This window comes from Mustela putorius, unplaced genomic scaffold, assembly GCF_011764305.1.
Source record: "Mustela putorius furo isolate JIRA1106 unplaced genomic scaffold, ASM1176430v1.1 tig00003903_pilon_pilon_pilon, whole genome shotgun sequence".
NCBI lineage: Eukaryota > Metazoa > Chordata > Mammalia > Carnivora > Mustelidae > Mustela > Mustela putorius.
Window position 1 is genome coordinate 3,576,001 of NW_025422051.1, and position 14,187 is coordinate 3,590,187.

Sequence of the window (14,187 nt, forward strand, 5' to 3'; positions counted from 1 at the left end):
TATTACCCTTACCCACTACCCAACAGAGGTGGTATGCATCCCTGATGGAGGAAAGGGAGTAATTAAGTCTGAGTTTGAGATCTGGGCAATTTTCATGTAAAAGATGACATCTGAGGTTTACTTTGCAAGTTTTTCTCCCATTCCTCACTATCCTTTCTTTGTACAGTAAGTGTGCATTTGCAAGCCTGGTAGTTTTTATCTACTGTAGGTCAGAAAACCAAATAATCAAGCATGATAGAAATATAGGCTCTATTTGAGGGTGTGTTCTCTGCCGAGTTAAAATGTATGAGCTTTTCACTCTGCTGCTATGAAAGTCTGCTGCTTTGAAAGTCTTAGACATAATAAATGAGACTATGGAACTACAGATGATATGCCATCAATTCTTTAAGATAGGTTATGTCTTATAGACAAGTCAGATGATATACATGAAAATATTCTGGCTTTTGAGAAAGAATAGAAGACTTTTTAATACATTCAAATTAGTTGTCTAATACTATGTGCTTTTTCTAGGGCAACTGGCTTTTAAAAAAACATCTTTAAAAAAAAGATTTTATTCGGGGCACCTGGGTGGCTCAGTGGGTTAAGCCGCTGCCTTCGGCTCAGGTCATGATCTCAGGGTCCTGGGATCGAGCCCCGCGTCGGGCTCTCTGCTCGACAGGGAGCCTGCTTCCTCCTCTCTCTCTGCCTGCCTCTATGCCTACTTGTGATCTCTCTCTGCCAAATAAATAAAATCTTAAAAAAAAAAGATTTTATTTATTTGTCAGAGAAAGAAAGAACGAACAATCAGAGGGAGTGGCAGGCAGAGTAAGAAGCAGTCTCCTGGCTGAACAGGGAGCCCAAAGCAGGACTGGATCCCAGGACCCTGGGATCATGACCTGAACTGAAGGCAGACGCTTAAAGAAGTGAGCCACCCAGGCGCCCCTAAAAACATTTTTAAGAGTATGGACCCTTTTGAGAATCAGAAGAAGGCTACTAGCATATGTATACACAACAAAACACTTTAAAAACTTACCCTTGAAAGCCTGTATACAATTTGTAGAAGCTACCAAAGCCCCTGAATAATACGTGCAACTCACACACCCCAAGAACTCTTCTCTAGAGGATAAATCAGGGGTAGGCATAAAGAGGAATCCCACTGAAGCACTAAACATCAAAGAAAATACGAATCTATTAATGTAGCTGATTAAGCCCCAGTGAACCAATCATTTATACTGCATTTCAGTGACAAACTCCCATTACAAACAAAAGGTTTCAGTCAGAAAAAAAGAAACTCCCATCCTTACAATAAGACAAAAGACAAGACAGGCATCAAATTAATGATTTTTTCATGAACCCTTTAGAGAAATGAGTCGTGGGACAAATGGCCAGCACAAGGAAGGACAACTGTGCCTGCAGGGAGACACAGGACAGGAGCTTATGCTTACCTGGGGCAGAAGCCACAGCAGGAACGTTTAACCTAGAAATTTTGACCAATTCCTGGGGGCAAAGTGGGGACAACCAAGACAGAATGAAGTTCCTGGGGGCTATAGTAAGAGCGCGTTCCACCCCTCTTATAAGCTTTTTCTCTAGAAACCCAACTAGGCTCTCACAGGGAAGATGGTGGAAAATATGAAGAATGCTCTCCCAGTGGTGCTGTCTGGGTCTCTGTTGCTATGTGTCCTGGCTCCCTTACTGAAAAAGAAAAAAAAAAAAAAAAGCTTCACCTGCACAGGAAGGCTATCCAGTGAGGGCACTGGTGTAATTTCACAAGCTCTGGGAAGAAGGGCAAAGTATCCAACCCTAGCCTTAATCAAGAGGTGGGAGAACCTTAAGGACAGAGACTGAGCATACCATAAGATACTGGCTACAGGAAGATGGTGGGGGGGGCGGACAGGAGGCTCGGACAAAAGAAAAGCTCTAGAGTCCACTTCCTCATCTCAACCCCAGAAACAGGACCATTATACATTTCAAAGACTGAGAGTAATCAGAAGGTTAGTAAACAATGTCATTCTCCAGTGCTCTACCACTATGCTAAAGCCTCCAGTGATAGTAACAGTGGCTTATATTGGGAGAGGTGCTTGTCCTCTCCTGAGGACAAGCACAAAGGGAAGATTCTAATCCAAGACAGCAGAGAAAAACAAGGTCACCAGAAGAATTAGAAGGAGGTCTCTGGTGCCCACAGCAGGAACACATTTCAAATACTCCTCTTACAAGGAGTTTAAAGCAGCCATCATAAAAGTGCTTCAATAAGAAATTAGAAACACTTCATAAACTGAAGAAGCCCTTTTGGAAAACAGCCTGGCATTTCCTCACACGGTTAACTAGGGTTAGCATATGGCTCAGCAATTCCACACCTAGGTATATACTCAAGACAACTGAAAACATATGTCCACACAGAAACTTGTACATGAATATTCACAGTAGCATTATTCATATTACTCCAAAGACAGAGACAACCCCAATGTCCATTAATTAATGAATGGATAAATAAAATGTGATATACCCATACAATGGAATATCATTTAGTCATTAAAAGAAATAAACTACTGATACATGCTCTAACATGGATGAACCCTGAAAACATTGTGCTAAGTTTAAGAAGCCAGACACAAAAGGCTGTATATTAGATGATTCCATTTATATGAAATGTCCAGAACAGGCAAATCTGTAGAGACAGAAGTTAGATTAGGTTGCCAGGGGCTGGCAGTAGGGGAATTAGAGAGTAACTGCTAATGGGTAAGGGGTTTCTTTCTGGGGTGATGAAAATGTTCTATATTTAGACTGTGGTTATGGTTATACGGTTCTGTGACTAGACTAAAACCTACTGAATTACACATTTTTAAAGATGAACTGCATGGTATAAGAATTATACTTCATAAAAGATGTATAAAATGTTTTCTTTTTGAAAAGGGCAACTGTTGTGGCATCAGTGAACATCACCTTAGAGGCCCTGACATCCACTCCCACCCAACAATAACAAAGTACTCCTCCTCCTTAATGTGGGATCCACACAGACTGGGTAGGGAGCCTGGACTGTCACTACCACCTGGTAGTAATGTAGTACCCCTCACCACCTCCACTACCGCTGCTATCAGTAGAGGCAACAGGGTGGGGATTTCCACCCCCACCAAGTAATAGGGAGACACCCCTCTCCTGGTCCCAGAGAGATAACAGAACTATCTTCCTAGAGACTAACAGAAGTAAGATGGGAAGGTGGTACAGAGTCAGCACCCCACCTCCCCACTGGCCTGGTTACTACAGAGGCTTATTAGAACAGATTTAAATAAGACTTACTATCTGATAATATAATACCAAAAAAGTCCAGAATACAACAGAAAGTCACTTATTGTACTAAGAACTGGGAATGAGAGGAGAAAATCAATAGATACCAACACTGAGATGACACAGATACTGGAATCATCCAACAAGGAGTTTAAAGCAGCCATCATAAAAGTGCTTCAATAAGAAATTAGAAACACTTTTGAAACAAATTGAAAGTTTCAGCAGAGAAATAGAGGGTATAAAGAATAACCAAATAAAAAAACTGAAATGGAATAATACAATAACTGAAATAACAAACTCAAGGGATAAGCTCAACAGAAGAATGGAATTAACACAATAAAAAGAATCTGCTCAATCTGATCAAAAGAAAGAATATATAACTGAAAAAAAGAGAAGAGTCTGAGGTACCTCTGGGGAAGTAATGAAAGATCTAACATTCATGCGATTGAAAGTCCTAAAGAAGAGGAGAAAGAAGATGGAGCTGCAAAAATGGATGAAGAAATAATGGCTGAAAAATTCCCCAAACTGGCAGAAGATATAAACATAGATTCAAGAAGCTGATCAGACTCCAAACAGGATAAACCAAAGAAATCCATGCCCATGCACATTATAATCAAACTTTGGGAATAAAGACAAAGAAAAATCTTGAAAGCAACTGGAAAAGAAATGACTGATTACCTGCAGGGGAGCAACTACTTGAATGAGAGTAGATTTCTCACACAAAACCATGGGGGCCAGAAGAAAGTAGTACATTTTTCAAGTGCAGAAAGGAAAGTACTGTCAAGCCAGAATTCTGTATCAAGTGAAAATATCCTTCAGGAATGAAGGCAAAATTAAGACATTCTCAAATGAAGAAAAACAAAGAGAACTGATCACCAGCAGACTTACCCTAAAAGAATGGCTAAAGGGAGTTCTTTAAACAGAAAGGAAATGAACAAAAGGAATGTTGGGGCATCAGGAATAAAGGAAGAATCAGAGTAAAAATATGGGTAAATATAGTAAACTATCCTTCTCTTGAGTTTTATAAATAATGTTTGTTGTTTGAAGCAAAAATTATAACATTGTCTAGTACAGTTCTCAAGGTATGTAGAAAGAGTATTCAAGACAAATATATTATAAAGGTGGGGATGGATAAATGAACCTAGATGGTAGTAAGGTTGCTTTTCTTTTCTTTCTTCTTCTTTTTTTTTTAAGATTTTATTTATTTATTTGACAGAGAGAGATCACAAGTAGGCAGAGAGGCAGGCAGAGAGAGAGGAGGAAGCAGGCACCCTGCTGAGCAGAGAGCCCGATGTGGGACTTGAGCCCAGGACTCTGAGATCATGACCTGAGCCGAAGGCAGTGGCTTAACCCACTGAGCCACCCAGGTGCCCCTTTCTTCTTTTTTTCTTTTTAAGTAGATTCCATACCCAACATGAGGCTTGAACACATGACCCTGAGATGAAGAGTTGCAGGCTCTACTGACTGAGGCAGCCAGGTGCCTCAGTGGTTAAGGTTTCTGTATTTCATTTGAAGTGATAAAATGTAGAGAACACATTAAAAAAGGTTCTCCTTTTTAAAGGTTGCATCCCAAGAGCAACCACTAAAAATCTACACAAAGATATACACTCAAAACCATTACAGAAAAGTCAACATGGGAATTCAAAAAAATGTTCAAGTAATCCACAGAAAATAAAACAGTGAAACCAAAAAACAGAGAGAACAAATAGAAAACAAACAACAAAATGGCAGACATAAACTAAATCATACCAAAAGTTACATTAACTATAAGTGGCTTAAATATTCCAATTAAAAGAGATTGAAAGAGTAGTTTTAAAAATGACCTAACTGGGGGCACCCAGGTGGCCACCCAGGTGGGTTGAGTATCTGACTCTTGATTAAGGCTCAGGTCATGATCCAGGGTTGTGGATCAAGCCCTGCATTAGGCTCTGCACTCAGCAGGAAGTCTGCTTGAGATTCTCTCTCTCCTGCTTCCTCAGCTCCTCCCCCAAATCATGCTCTTTCTCTCTCAAGTAACATATCTTTTTAAAAAAAGACCCAACGATATATCACCTATAAGAAATTCACTTCAAATATAATCATATATATGTTACAAGTAAAAGGATGGAAAAATATACAATGTAAACATGAATCAAAAGAAAGCTACAAACTATATTAATATTAGTGCAGACTCCAGAGCAAACAAAATTATCAAAGACAGAGAGGGACATTAAATGATGCTAAATTCATCCAGATATAGCAGTCCTAAATATGTATGCACCTAACAAAAGAGCTTCAAAATATATAAAGCAAAACCGACAGAATGGAGAGGAGAAAGACACAAGTCCATAATTACAGTTGGAGACTTCTACAGCCCTCTCTAAACAATTGATAAAATTACTAGGCAGAATATCCATGAGGATACAGAAGAACACTGTCAAGGACCCAACAACAGCATAATACACAGTCTGTAAGTACCCATAAAATGAAACATTTACAAAAGAAAAACCATATCCTTAAGCTATAAAACAAACCTTGACAAATGTAAAAATATGTGAAATTGTAGAGATTATGTTCTCCATAAAAACTGGATTCAGACTAGAATCAGTAACAAAGAAAGCAGGGAAGTCTTCAAATGCTTGGAAACTGAACAACATACTTCTAAAAAGCCATGGATCAAAGATAAAGTCTTAAGAAAAATAAAAAATACACTGAGTGGATAAAAATGAAAACAAACACATCAAAATTAATGGGATGCAGCTAAAGAAATGTTTAAAGGGAAATTTATAGGCATGCCTGGGTGGCTCAATTGGTTAAGCATCTACCTTCAGCTTGGGTCATGATCTCAGGGTTCTGGGACTGAACCCCACATAAAGTTCCTTGCTCAGCAGGGAGCCTGTTCTCCCTCTCCCTCTGCCCTTCCCTCCTGTTGGTGATCACTCTCTCTCTTTCTCAAATAAATAAAACCTTTACAAAATTAAAGGGAAATTTATAGAGCTAAAATTCTTGCATTAGAAAAGAGGGGAAAAAAGGAAGAAAAGTCTCAAATAGGTAAAGCGTCCACCTTAAAAATCTAGAAAAAGAACTACGTAAACCTAGAGCAAGAAGAAAGTAAGTAACAAAAATAAGAACAGAAATCAGTGGAAATGAAGAGAAAAAAATATGAGATGATTTCATGGATTTATGAAACAATTTGAGCAACACAATAAATTATGTAGTATTGGATTATAGCCCCAAGTATAAAATAAATGTATGTGAGTCCATACTGACATTATTAAAAATTTTTTTAAATGAAGGAAGCACCCAAAGAGATTATTATAATTGCTTCATTTTGGGAAACAATCAGATTGTCTACCATAAAGCTCTTGGCACATAAAATTTCAATAAATGGTAGCTAAGAGAGGGAGTTATAATAATGTCCGTGTTATAATGACAAAATAAATTATTTCAGAGACATGAAATAAACCGGCAAGGCAAAACATGGAATCATTCTCTTCTAATGCCAAAGCTAGTTTTGTTCTACTATATCAGATTCTCTCTTTTATAACAGATTGTGAAACATAAAGTTAAAAATTTACTTCTGGTAGTCAGGTACCCTATCTCTTGCAACAAAAGACTGCTATTCTCACTGAACTGGAGGCATTAGGACTTAAGACCCAAAACTACTGAGTCATTTTATGCTCTGGGGCTGTCTGTCCTAAATGGAAAAGTAGCAAAGTAGTCAAAGCCTCCTCTGGATAGATGGGAAATTTGTTTTGTTCCTGTTTACATGTCTTTTATTCCCTAAGATTTTCTGCATGAAACAGACACAAACACACTCTGATATTTTACTGTGCCCAAAAAGATTTTAAGTAAAAGATGGAAATGAAAAGTGACCTCTGAGAGAGAGACAAATGCTCTCTCTGGATGACACCCTAAAGCATGGCACCCCTGACCTACCTTGTGTGAGGGTAGGTGGAACCTATGACTTGCTTCTAGCAAATAGAATATGTCAAATGTGATGGAATGTCACTTCCTTGATGGGAGGTCATTATGTTATACTATATAAGACTCAGTCTTAGCAGCTGGAGCAAAAGATTCTCCCCTTGTTGACTTTGAAAAAATAAGCTGCCATGTTTTGAGAGGATGTATGGAGAAGGCCACGTGGCAAAAAGCTATGAGCAGTCTCTACTCTTATACTCTCATATGACCAGGGGGTAGTCTTCCACCAAAAGCCAGCAAAAACCCAGGATCTCCATCCTCTAGCTGCAAGGAGATGAATTCTGCCAACAATATGAATGAGGGTGTAAGTGAATTATTCCCTGGTAGAACCTCCAGAACATAGCCCAGTCAGCACACTGATTGCAGCCTTGAAAGACCTGGAACATAGAACCTAGGGATGCTGTGCCCAGACTTCTGACTCACAGAAACTGAGATAATAAACATTTGCTGTTTTAAGCCACTAACTTTGTGATCATTTGTAACGTAGCAATAGTTAACTAATATACTTCCTTTCCTCTGCAGCTAAAGAAGTCTACTCATAGAAGTGAAGACACACAATGTCAGGTTTTCATCATTTAATTATCATAGAGGAAAGTCTGCAGGATCCGTCAAACCATTCCCAAGTCCAAGTATAGCTCTGGCACTTTGTTGTTTTGAGGTAGAAGATAACCAGCCTCAGGGCACCTGGGTAGCTTAGTTAAGTGTCTGCCTTTAGCTCAGGTCATGATCCCAGGGTCCTGGGATTGAGCCCTGAGTTGGACTCTCTGCTTAGCAGGGAGTCTGCTTCTCCTTCTTCCTTTGCCCTTCCCCACTCTCATGTTCCCTTTCATGCTCTCTCTCAAATAAATAAATAAAATCTTAAAAAAAAACCCAGGATGGCCAGCCTCAAGAGAAGGGATTCATTTTCTTTGGGCTGGCAGTGCTTTGAAGTCTATAAAGCCCATCAAAGCCTATAGCTCATAATTTTAACCTATCCTTCCCCTCTCCAACCATAACCTTCTCATCAATCACTACTTGCACTGCCTCCCACCTGCCAACTTAGCTCTTTCCAATCAAGGCCAGATCTTTGGGTCCTTTGCAATTCCCCAAGTCTGGCTCCTTTTGACTTCTTGGCTAGGGGAGGCCTTATATTCTAAAGCCAGGCACTTAAGTGTCATCACCAAAATGAAATCGGTGTGATGATTACTGTTTTTCCAAAGGGAAAAGAAAACGGAATCTTTCTTAAAAACCAGAAACATTCATAAGAAAACAAGTCTATCCCTTGGCACATAGTTTAATCCTCACATCTCTAAGATCTGGCCATTGTAGATGTGTAGGCAGAAGGCAGCTGTCTATTTTTTAAGTCTAAAAATTAAATATCTGATCTCACCTCCGCAGGCTTCTTGTGTTCATTTGGAATTCTGGATTTGCTCCTATACATTGAGCCAGAAGTAAAGGAAGTGGAAGGACCTGAAAAAGATAATTAGGCAAAAAATACTGAGACTTGCTAATATTAATAAATGTCACATAACTAAATGTCATCCAAGAGAATATGAAAGGTATGATGGAGAAGAGCACGGTGATCTCATACCACTGAGGAAAACAGTTAAATTGCAATCACGAAAGACTCATAATGGAGCTCAACGACATTTATAGGTGACCTCCCAGCATATAAAAGCTTCCACAGTGCTAATGCTGAGGAGGTTTGATTTGGCGTAATCATACTTCACAACATTTTGGAACAACATGATTCATGTTCCACCTAGAGAAAATGTATCTGTAAAAGCAACCGGAAAAACTAAAAAATGTGAGGCAAGTAATCTGTGGATCCTTTGGCCCTCCCCCAAATGCTACAAATGATGATTCATCCAGTCAAACATTTAATACCTAGTTACAGTTGGAATTGTAGGGCCTATAATTTATGCTCTTGTACTTTTTGTTCTTTCTATAGAGAAAAGCACTGCTAAATCATTATTAGATTTGGCTTTTGTTGTTTTGGCAAATGAAAAGTGAAGAACAAATTGCTATATACCACAAAAAAACAATTTTCCCACCTATTTTTAATGAAATTTAAATGAATAAGAACAATAGTACCCTAAACTTTCCTTCCTAGAAACATTATTTTTTAACCATTGAAAGAAACATGAAATAGCTTGTTCTCAAGTCAAAGAATAAACCCTCAAAGAGTACAGATACAGTTACCAACTCTTGGCCGGTTCCACTCACTTTCGTCTGAGCTGTCACTGCTGCTGAGTGTTCTATGGCGTTTCATCCTGGAGCATACTGGGAAAGAGAACAACACTGAATAAAACAGTCAAAACACACACACACACCCATTTCAAGGGCGGTCAACACTGCCCTACAGATCCCAAGAAGCAGCAGCAGGCAAATTATGCAGATCAAATGATTTCTGTCAAAAATATCCTCATATGACCTAGTGATGGGAGAAGGGTACTATCAAATTCTCCAACACAGAGGGTAACAAAGACTGAAGAGGAGGATGCCCAAGCAGCCCTGGACCAATGGTCCAGAACTGGCTGCCTCAGATGTGGCCACATGACCACAGTCCATCCAAACAAAAGCAGGTAGCCATGCGGCCATCACCATCCAGGGAACCCCATTAGGTCAGGAGCAGGAAAGGTAAAAATCATTTGCAAGGCAGAGCTCTCATGGGTCAAGGTCAAAAGGCACAAGATACACTTGGCTGAAGAAAGAACAAGTGAGGCATGTCCCACCTTTAAGGACATAACCATACTGCTTTTCTGTCTGTCCTTTCCCCCTTTCTTTCTCCCCGCCCCATCCCTCAAACAACTAGCCTAATTTAAAATTTTATCTATATATATGCCACAAGGAATGTTATAAGAAAGCTCCTATAGGGGTGCCTGGGTGGCTTGGTCAGTTAAGTGTCTGACTCTTGGTTTCAGCTCAAATCATGACTTCAGGGTCCTGAGACTGAGCCCTGTGTGGGGCTCTGCACTCAGGCCACAGTCTGCTTAGGATTCTTTCCCTCTTCTTCTCCCTCCCCTGCTGCCCCTTCCCCTGTGTACGTGTGCGTGCGCACGTGCGCGCTCTCTCTCTGTCAAATAAACAAACAAATAAATAAATAAATAAAATCTTTAAAAAAGAGTGATCATCAGCACTTAAAAAAGAAAGCTCCTAATACTGTGATAAATATATAATGGGTTTGACTAAAACTTAAAACTTAAGTGGCCTTCCTTGTGTACATGTGGCCAACAGCATATAAAAAAAGAGGCACAACTTTTTTGGGAACACACCAGCACTAGGGTTTAAGAAAAATGGAAGGCATTGTAAGGTACAAAGCAAGTACTGAAGAAATGAACTAGAAAAGACAGTGATACAATCAGTAATTGACATTCTTCTATGTGCCACAGTATACAAAATGCTATTAGAGGCAATCATGATTCCACAAGGAATAAAGGTCAGAGCTACTGCCTTCGAGCCACTCACAATCTACCAAGGAGATAGAAACCCTAGTACAAAGCCATTGTGAGCAATTATGGGTAACATAAACAAAACTATGTTAAAAAGTTAATAGAGAAAGTTCCCCTTCTGGAATGACGTGAAGGGCTTCACCAACCCACTCCCCAGTGAAGCTGGTGAAAATTACTTTAAAAAGAAACAAAACGCTATTCATTTAAAGTCTCTAGAAATGGCTCTAAGGACCCACAGCAAATGAAGAAGAATTTATTAAATAAAAATCTACTAAAACTCAGAAAGAATTTGTGGTATTTGGGTCTAGAATTACTTCCTTTACCCTCTCCCAGCACAGATTTCATATGAGACTGGTGCAGCCAAGAACACAGATCCCCCTTTCCCCCAGCTCCCAGGTGTAAGGCTTTCTTCCTGGGAGGAACAAGATGTCAGCATTTTTCATCCTGCCCCAGCCACCTGTTGTTGAGGTTAAGTTCCAGACAAGAACAGCTGAGAGGTTGGGCCTTCCTTCTTCCAGATGGCCCCGACTCCTGGGATGGAGGCTATACCCTGGGTGTGGTGCCACCAAGAATACTGAGGTTCCAATGGCCCTGACTCCAGCTCATTAAGTGGGGGGTTCTATAGAGAGGCAAACCTAGGAGACTGGGGGGCTGCCACTCACAGGGAAGTACATCATTGTCCCCACACTCTACCCTAGAGCTATGGCTCAGAGACTCTGCCCAGGTGGAGAAGCAGACCATAGAACAGAGGGCTTGAAATCTCTCCCCATTCGAGCCTAGACTGGCTAGCATGCTGGAGAACCAGGGAAAGAGACAGCTGGGAGGAACAATCCTGGAGTCACAAAAAAAATATCAAATACTGATCTCAGGAACTATCCCTTCTCAAAGGAGTTCTAGTTTGATTGAGTCAGTTTGTAGAACAATATATGTCCCAGGGTACTATTAAAAATAACAGAGCAATTAGCCATTTCAGCTTAACAATGTGGTGTGGTGAGGGGAAGTCAAAAAGAACCCTGCCAACCAATGTCATCCCAGGGTGACTGGGGCATACCAAAGGATGCACCCTTAAGAGACAACATTAAGACTTACACTGCAGGGCAAAGGTGGGGAGTGATTAGGGTCACCTGGGAGGCTCAGAAGGTTAAGTGTCCAACTCTTGATTTCGGCTCAGGTCATGATCTCAGGGTAGTGAGACTGAGCCCTGTGTCAGGGCTTTCTGCTGGGCATGGAGCCTGCTTAAGATTTTCTTTCTCTTCCTCTGCCCCCACCTCCTCCCTCCCTCAAAAAAAAGGTGGGGAGTAAACAGACTTTAGGAAAATAATCCAGCCAGCATTAAAGAAATAAATAAGAATTTAACAATAAAGTGCCCTGAGCAGGGTGTGTGTGTGTGTGTGCCAGTACCCAGTGTTGTTACATTATATTATCTATAATGTCCAATTTCAAACAAAAATATGAGATATGCAAAGAAACAGGAAAGTATAACCTACACACCAGAAAAAAACTGTGAGAGCAACCAGATAACAGATTCGACAGGTAAAGATTCAAGTTAGCCATACAAATATGTTCAAAGAGCTTTAAAAAACCCCCAAAAACAATGATTAAAAAAATAAAGGAAGGGGGTGCCTGGATGGCTCCATCGGTTAGCGTCTGCCTTTGGCTTAGGTCATGATCTAGGGTCCTGGGATCAAGCCCCGCATTGGGCTCTCTTTTCAGCACCGCCTCTCCCTCTCCCTCTGCCTGCCACTCGCCTTGCTTGTGCTCTCCCTGCTCCCTGTCAAATAAATAAATAAATAAAATCTTTAAAAAAAGGGGGGGGGAACGTAAAAAAAGAAGGAAGGTAAGAATATCAATAAAGAGGTAGAAAGTATAAAAAAGAACCAACTGGTAATTCTGGCATTGAAAAGTACAATAACTGAAATGAAAAAATTCACTAAAGGGGCCCAACAGTAAATTTGAACTGGAAAAATAATTAGTGAACTTGAAATAGATCAAAACAGACTATCCAAGCCAAAGAACAGAAGAGAAAAAAAGATGAAGAAAAATGAACAAGACCTCAGAGAAATATGCAGCACCATTAAGTGCACTAACATGTATGAGTGTACCAGAAGGAAAGGAGAAAGGAGCAGAAAAAAATATTCAAAAAAAATTATGGCTGGGGCACCTGGGTGGCTCAGTCAGTTAAATGTCCAACTCGTGATTTTGGCTCAGGTCATGATCTCAGGGTTGTGAGACCAAGCCTGGCATCAGGCTCTGAGCTCAACACAGAATCTGCTTGAGATTCTGTCCCTCTGCACTCCCCACCTCTCCAAAATAAATAAATCGTGGGGTGCCTGGGTGGCTTAGTTGGTTAAGCATCTGCCTTCAGCTCAGGTCATGATCTGAGGGTCCTGAGATAGAGGATGTCAGGCTCTCTACTCCCTCTCCCTCTGCTGCTCCCCCTGCTTGTGCGCTCCCCCTGCTTGTGCGCTCTCGCGCGCGCTCTCTCTCTCTCTCTCTCTCTCTCTCGCTGTCAAATAAATAAATAAATAAATACTTAAGAAAAAGAATTATACAATATAAGTAAATCTTTAAAAAATGATGGCTGAAAACTCCCCAAATTTACTGAAAAAAAATTAATTTGAACATTCAGGAAGCTCAACAAACTCTAAGTAATTTATACTACCACGACTACCACTACTGTCTGCAAAGAGATCCACAAACAGGTAGATCATAGTAAAATTGCTGAAAGCCAGACAAGGAGAAAATCCTAAAAGTAGCAAGGGAAAATTGACTCATCACTTATAAGGTAACTCCAATAAGATTAACAGTTGACTTTTCACCAGAAACAGTAAAGTAAGAAGGTAGTAAGATAAGATATTCTAAGTGCTCTACAGTGCTCATTGCACGTATCAGCTAATATATTAAGAACCATGATGTACATTTTAAATGATTGGATTGTATGGTATATAAATCATATCTCAATAGGAGCTGTTCTTAGAAAAACTAAAAGGATTAGCACAAGTATCAAAATCATTGATCAAAATTCTATTTGACCTACTGTTAAAGTCAACTGAATATTTTAAAAAATTGAGATATAACTGATATATAACACTAAATTTGTTTCAGGTGCACAACATAATGATTCATTGTTTGTATATACTGTGAAAGTTAAACTATTTTTTATAAGTTTGTTTTATTTCTTTTTAGAGGGAGAGAGGAGAAATGGACAGAAGGAGAGAGAGAATCTTAAGTAGGTTCCCTAGGTCATGCAGAGCCTGACATAGGGCTTGATTTCCCAACCTTGGGATCATGACCTGAGCTGAAATCAAGAGTTCAACTTAACCAATTGAGTTACCCAGGCATTCTGAGGGCTATTTCTTTAAATAGAATGTTATCCTTCTATCATATAAATTTTGGGGGCTACATCTGACTCCTTAGTGCAAAACTTAAGACATTCAAAGGCTCTTCTAAAGTGCAAACAAAACCAACAGTAACAAAATATAAAAAAAGTATTGTATACAAAATCCATCAAAAAGTAATGTGTAATTTAAAGTCA

General features: G+C 39.8%; 1 protein-coding gene across 3 annotated transcripts in view; it reads right to left on the bottom strand.

The window, feature by feature from the left end:
- The window catches only part of JADE3 (jade family PHD finger 3), a 135,720-nt gene that overhangs the window by 52,579 nt on the left and 68,954 nt on the right, over positions 1-14,187 (bottom strand). For all 3 annotated transcript variants that reach the window (XM_004754969.3, XM_045068395.1, XM_045068394.1), the window contains exons 2-3: positions 9,427-9,483; positions 8,591-8,670 (exon numbers count right to left, since the gene is read on the bottom strand). In XM_004754969.3, the coding sequence (XP_004755026.1) occupies positions 8,591-8,670; positions 9,427-9,472 (126 nt within the window). In that variant the 5' untranslated portion in view covers positions 9,473-9,483. The remainder of the gene's footprint in view (positions 1-8,590; positions 8,671-9,426; positions 9,484-14,187) is intronic.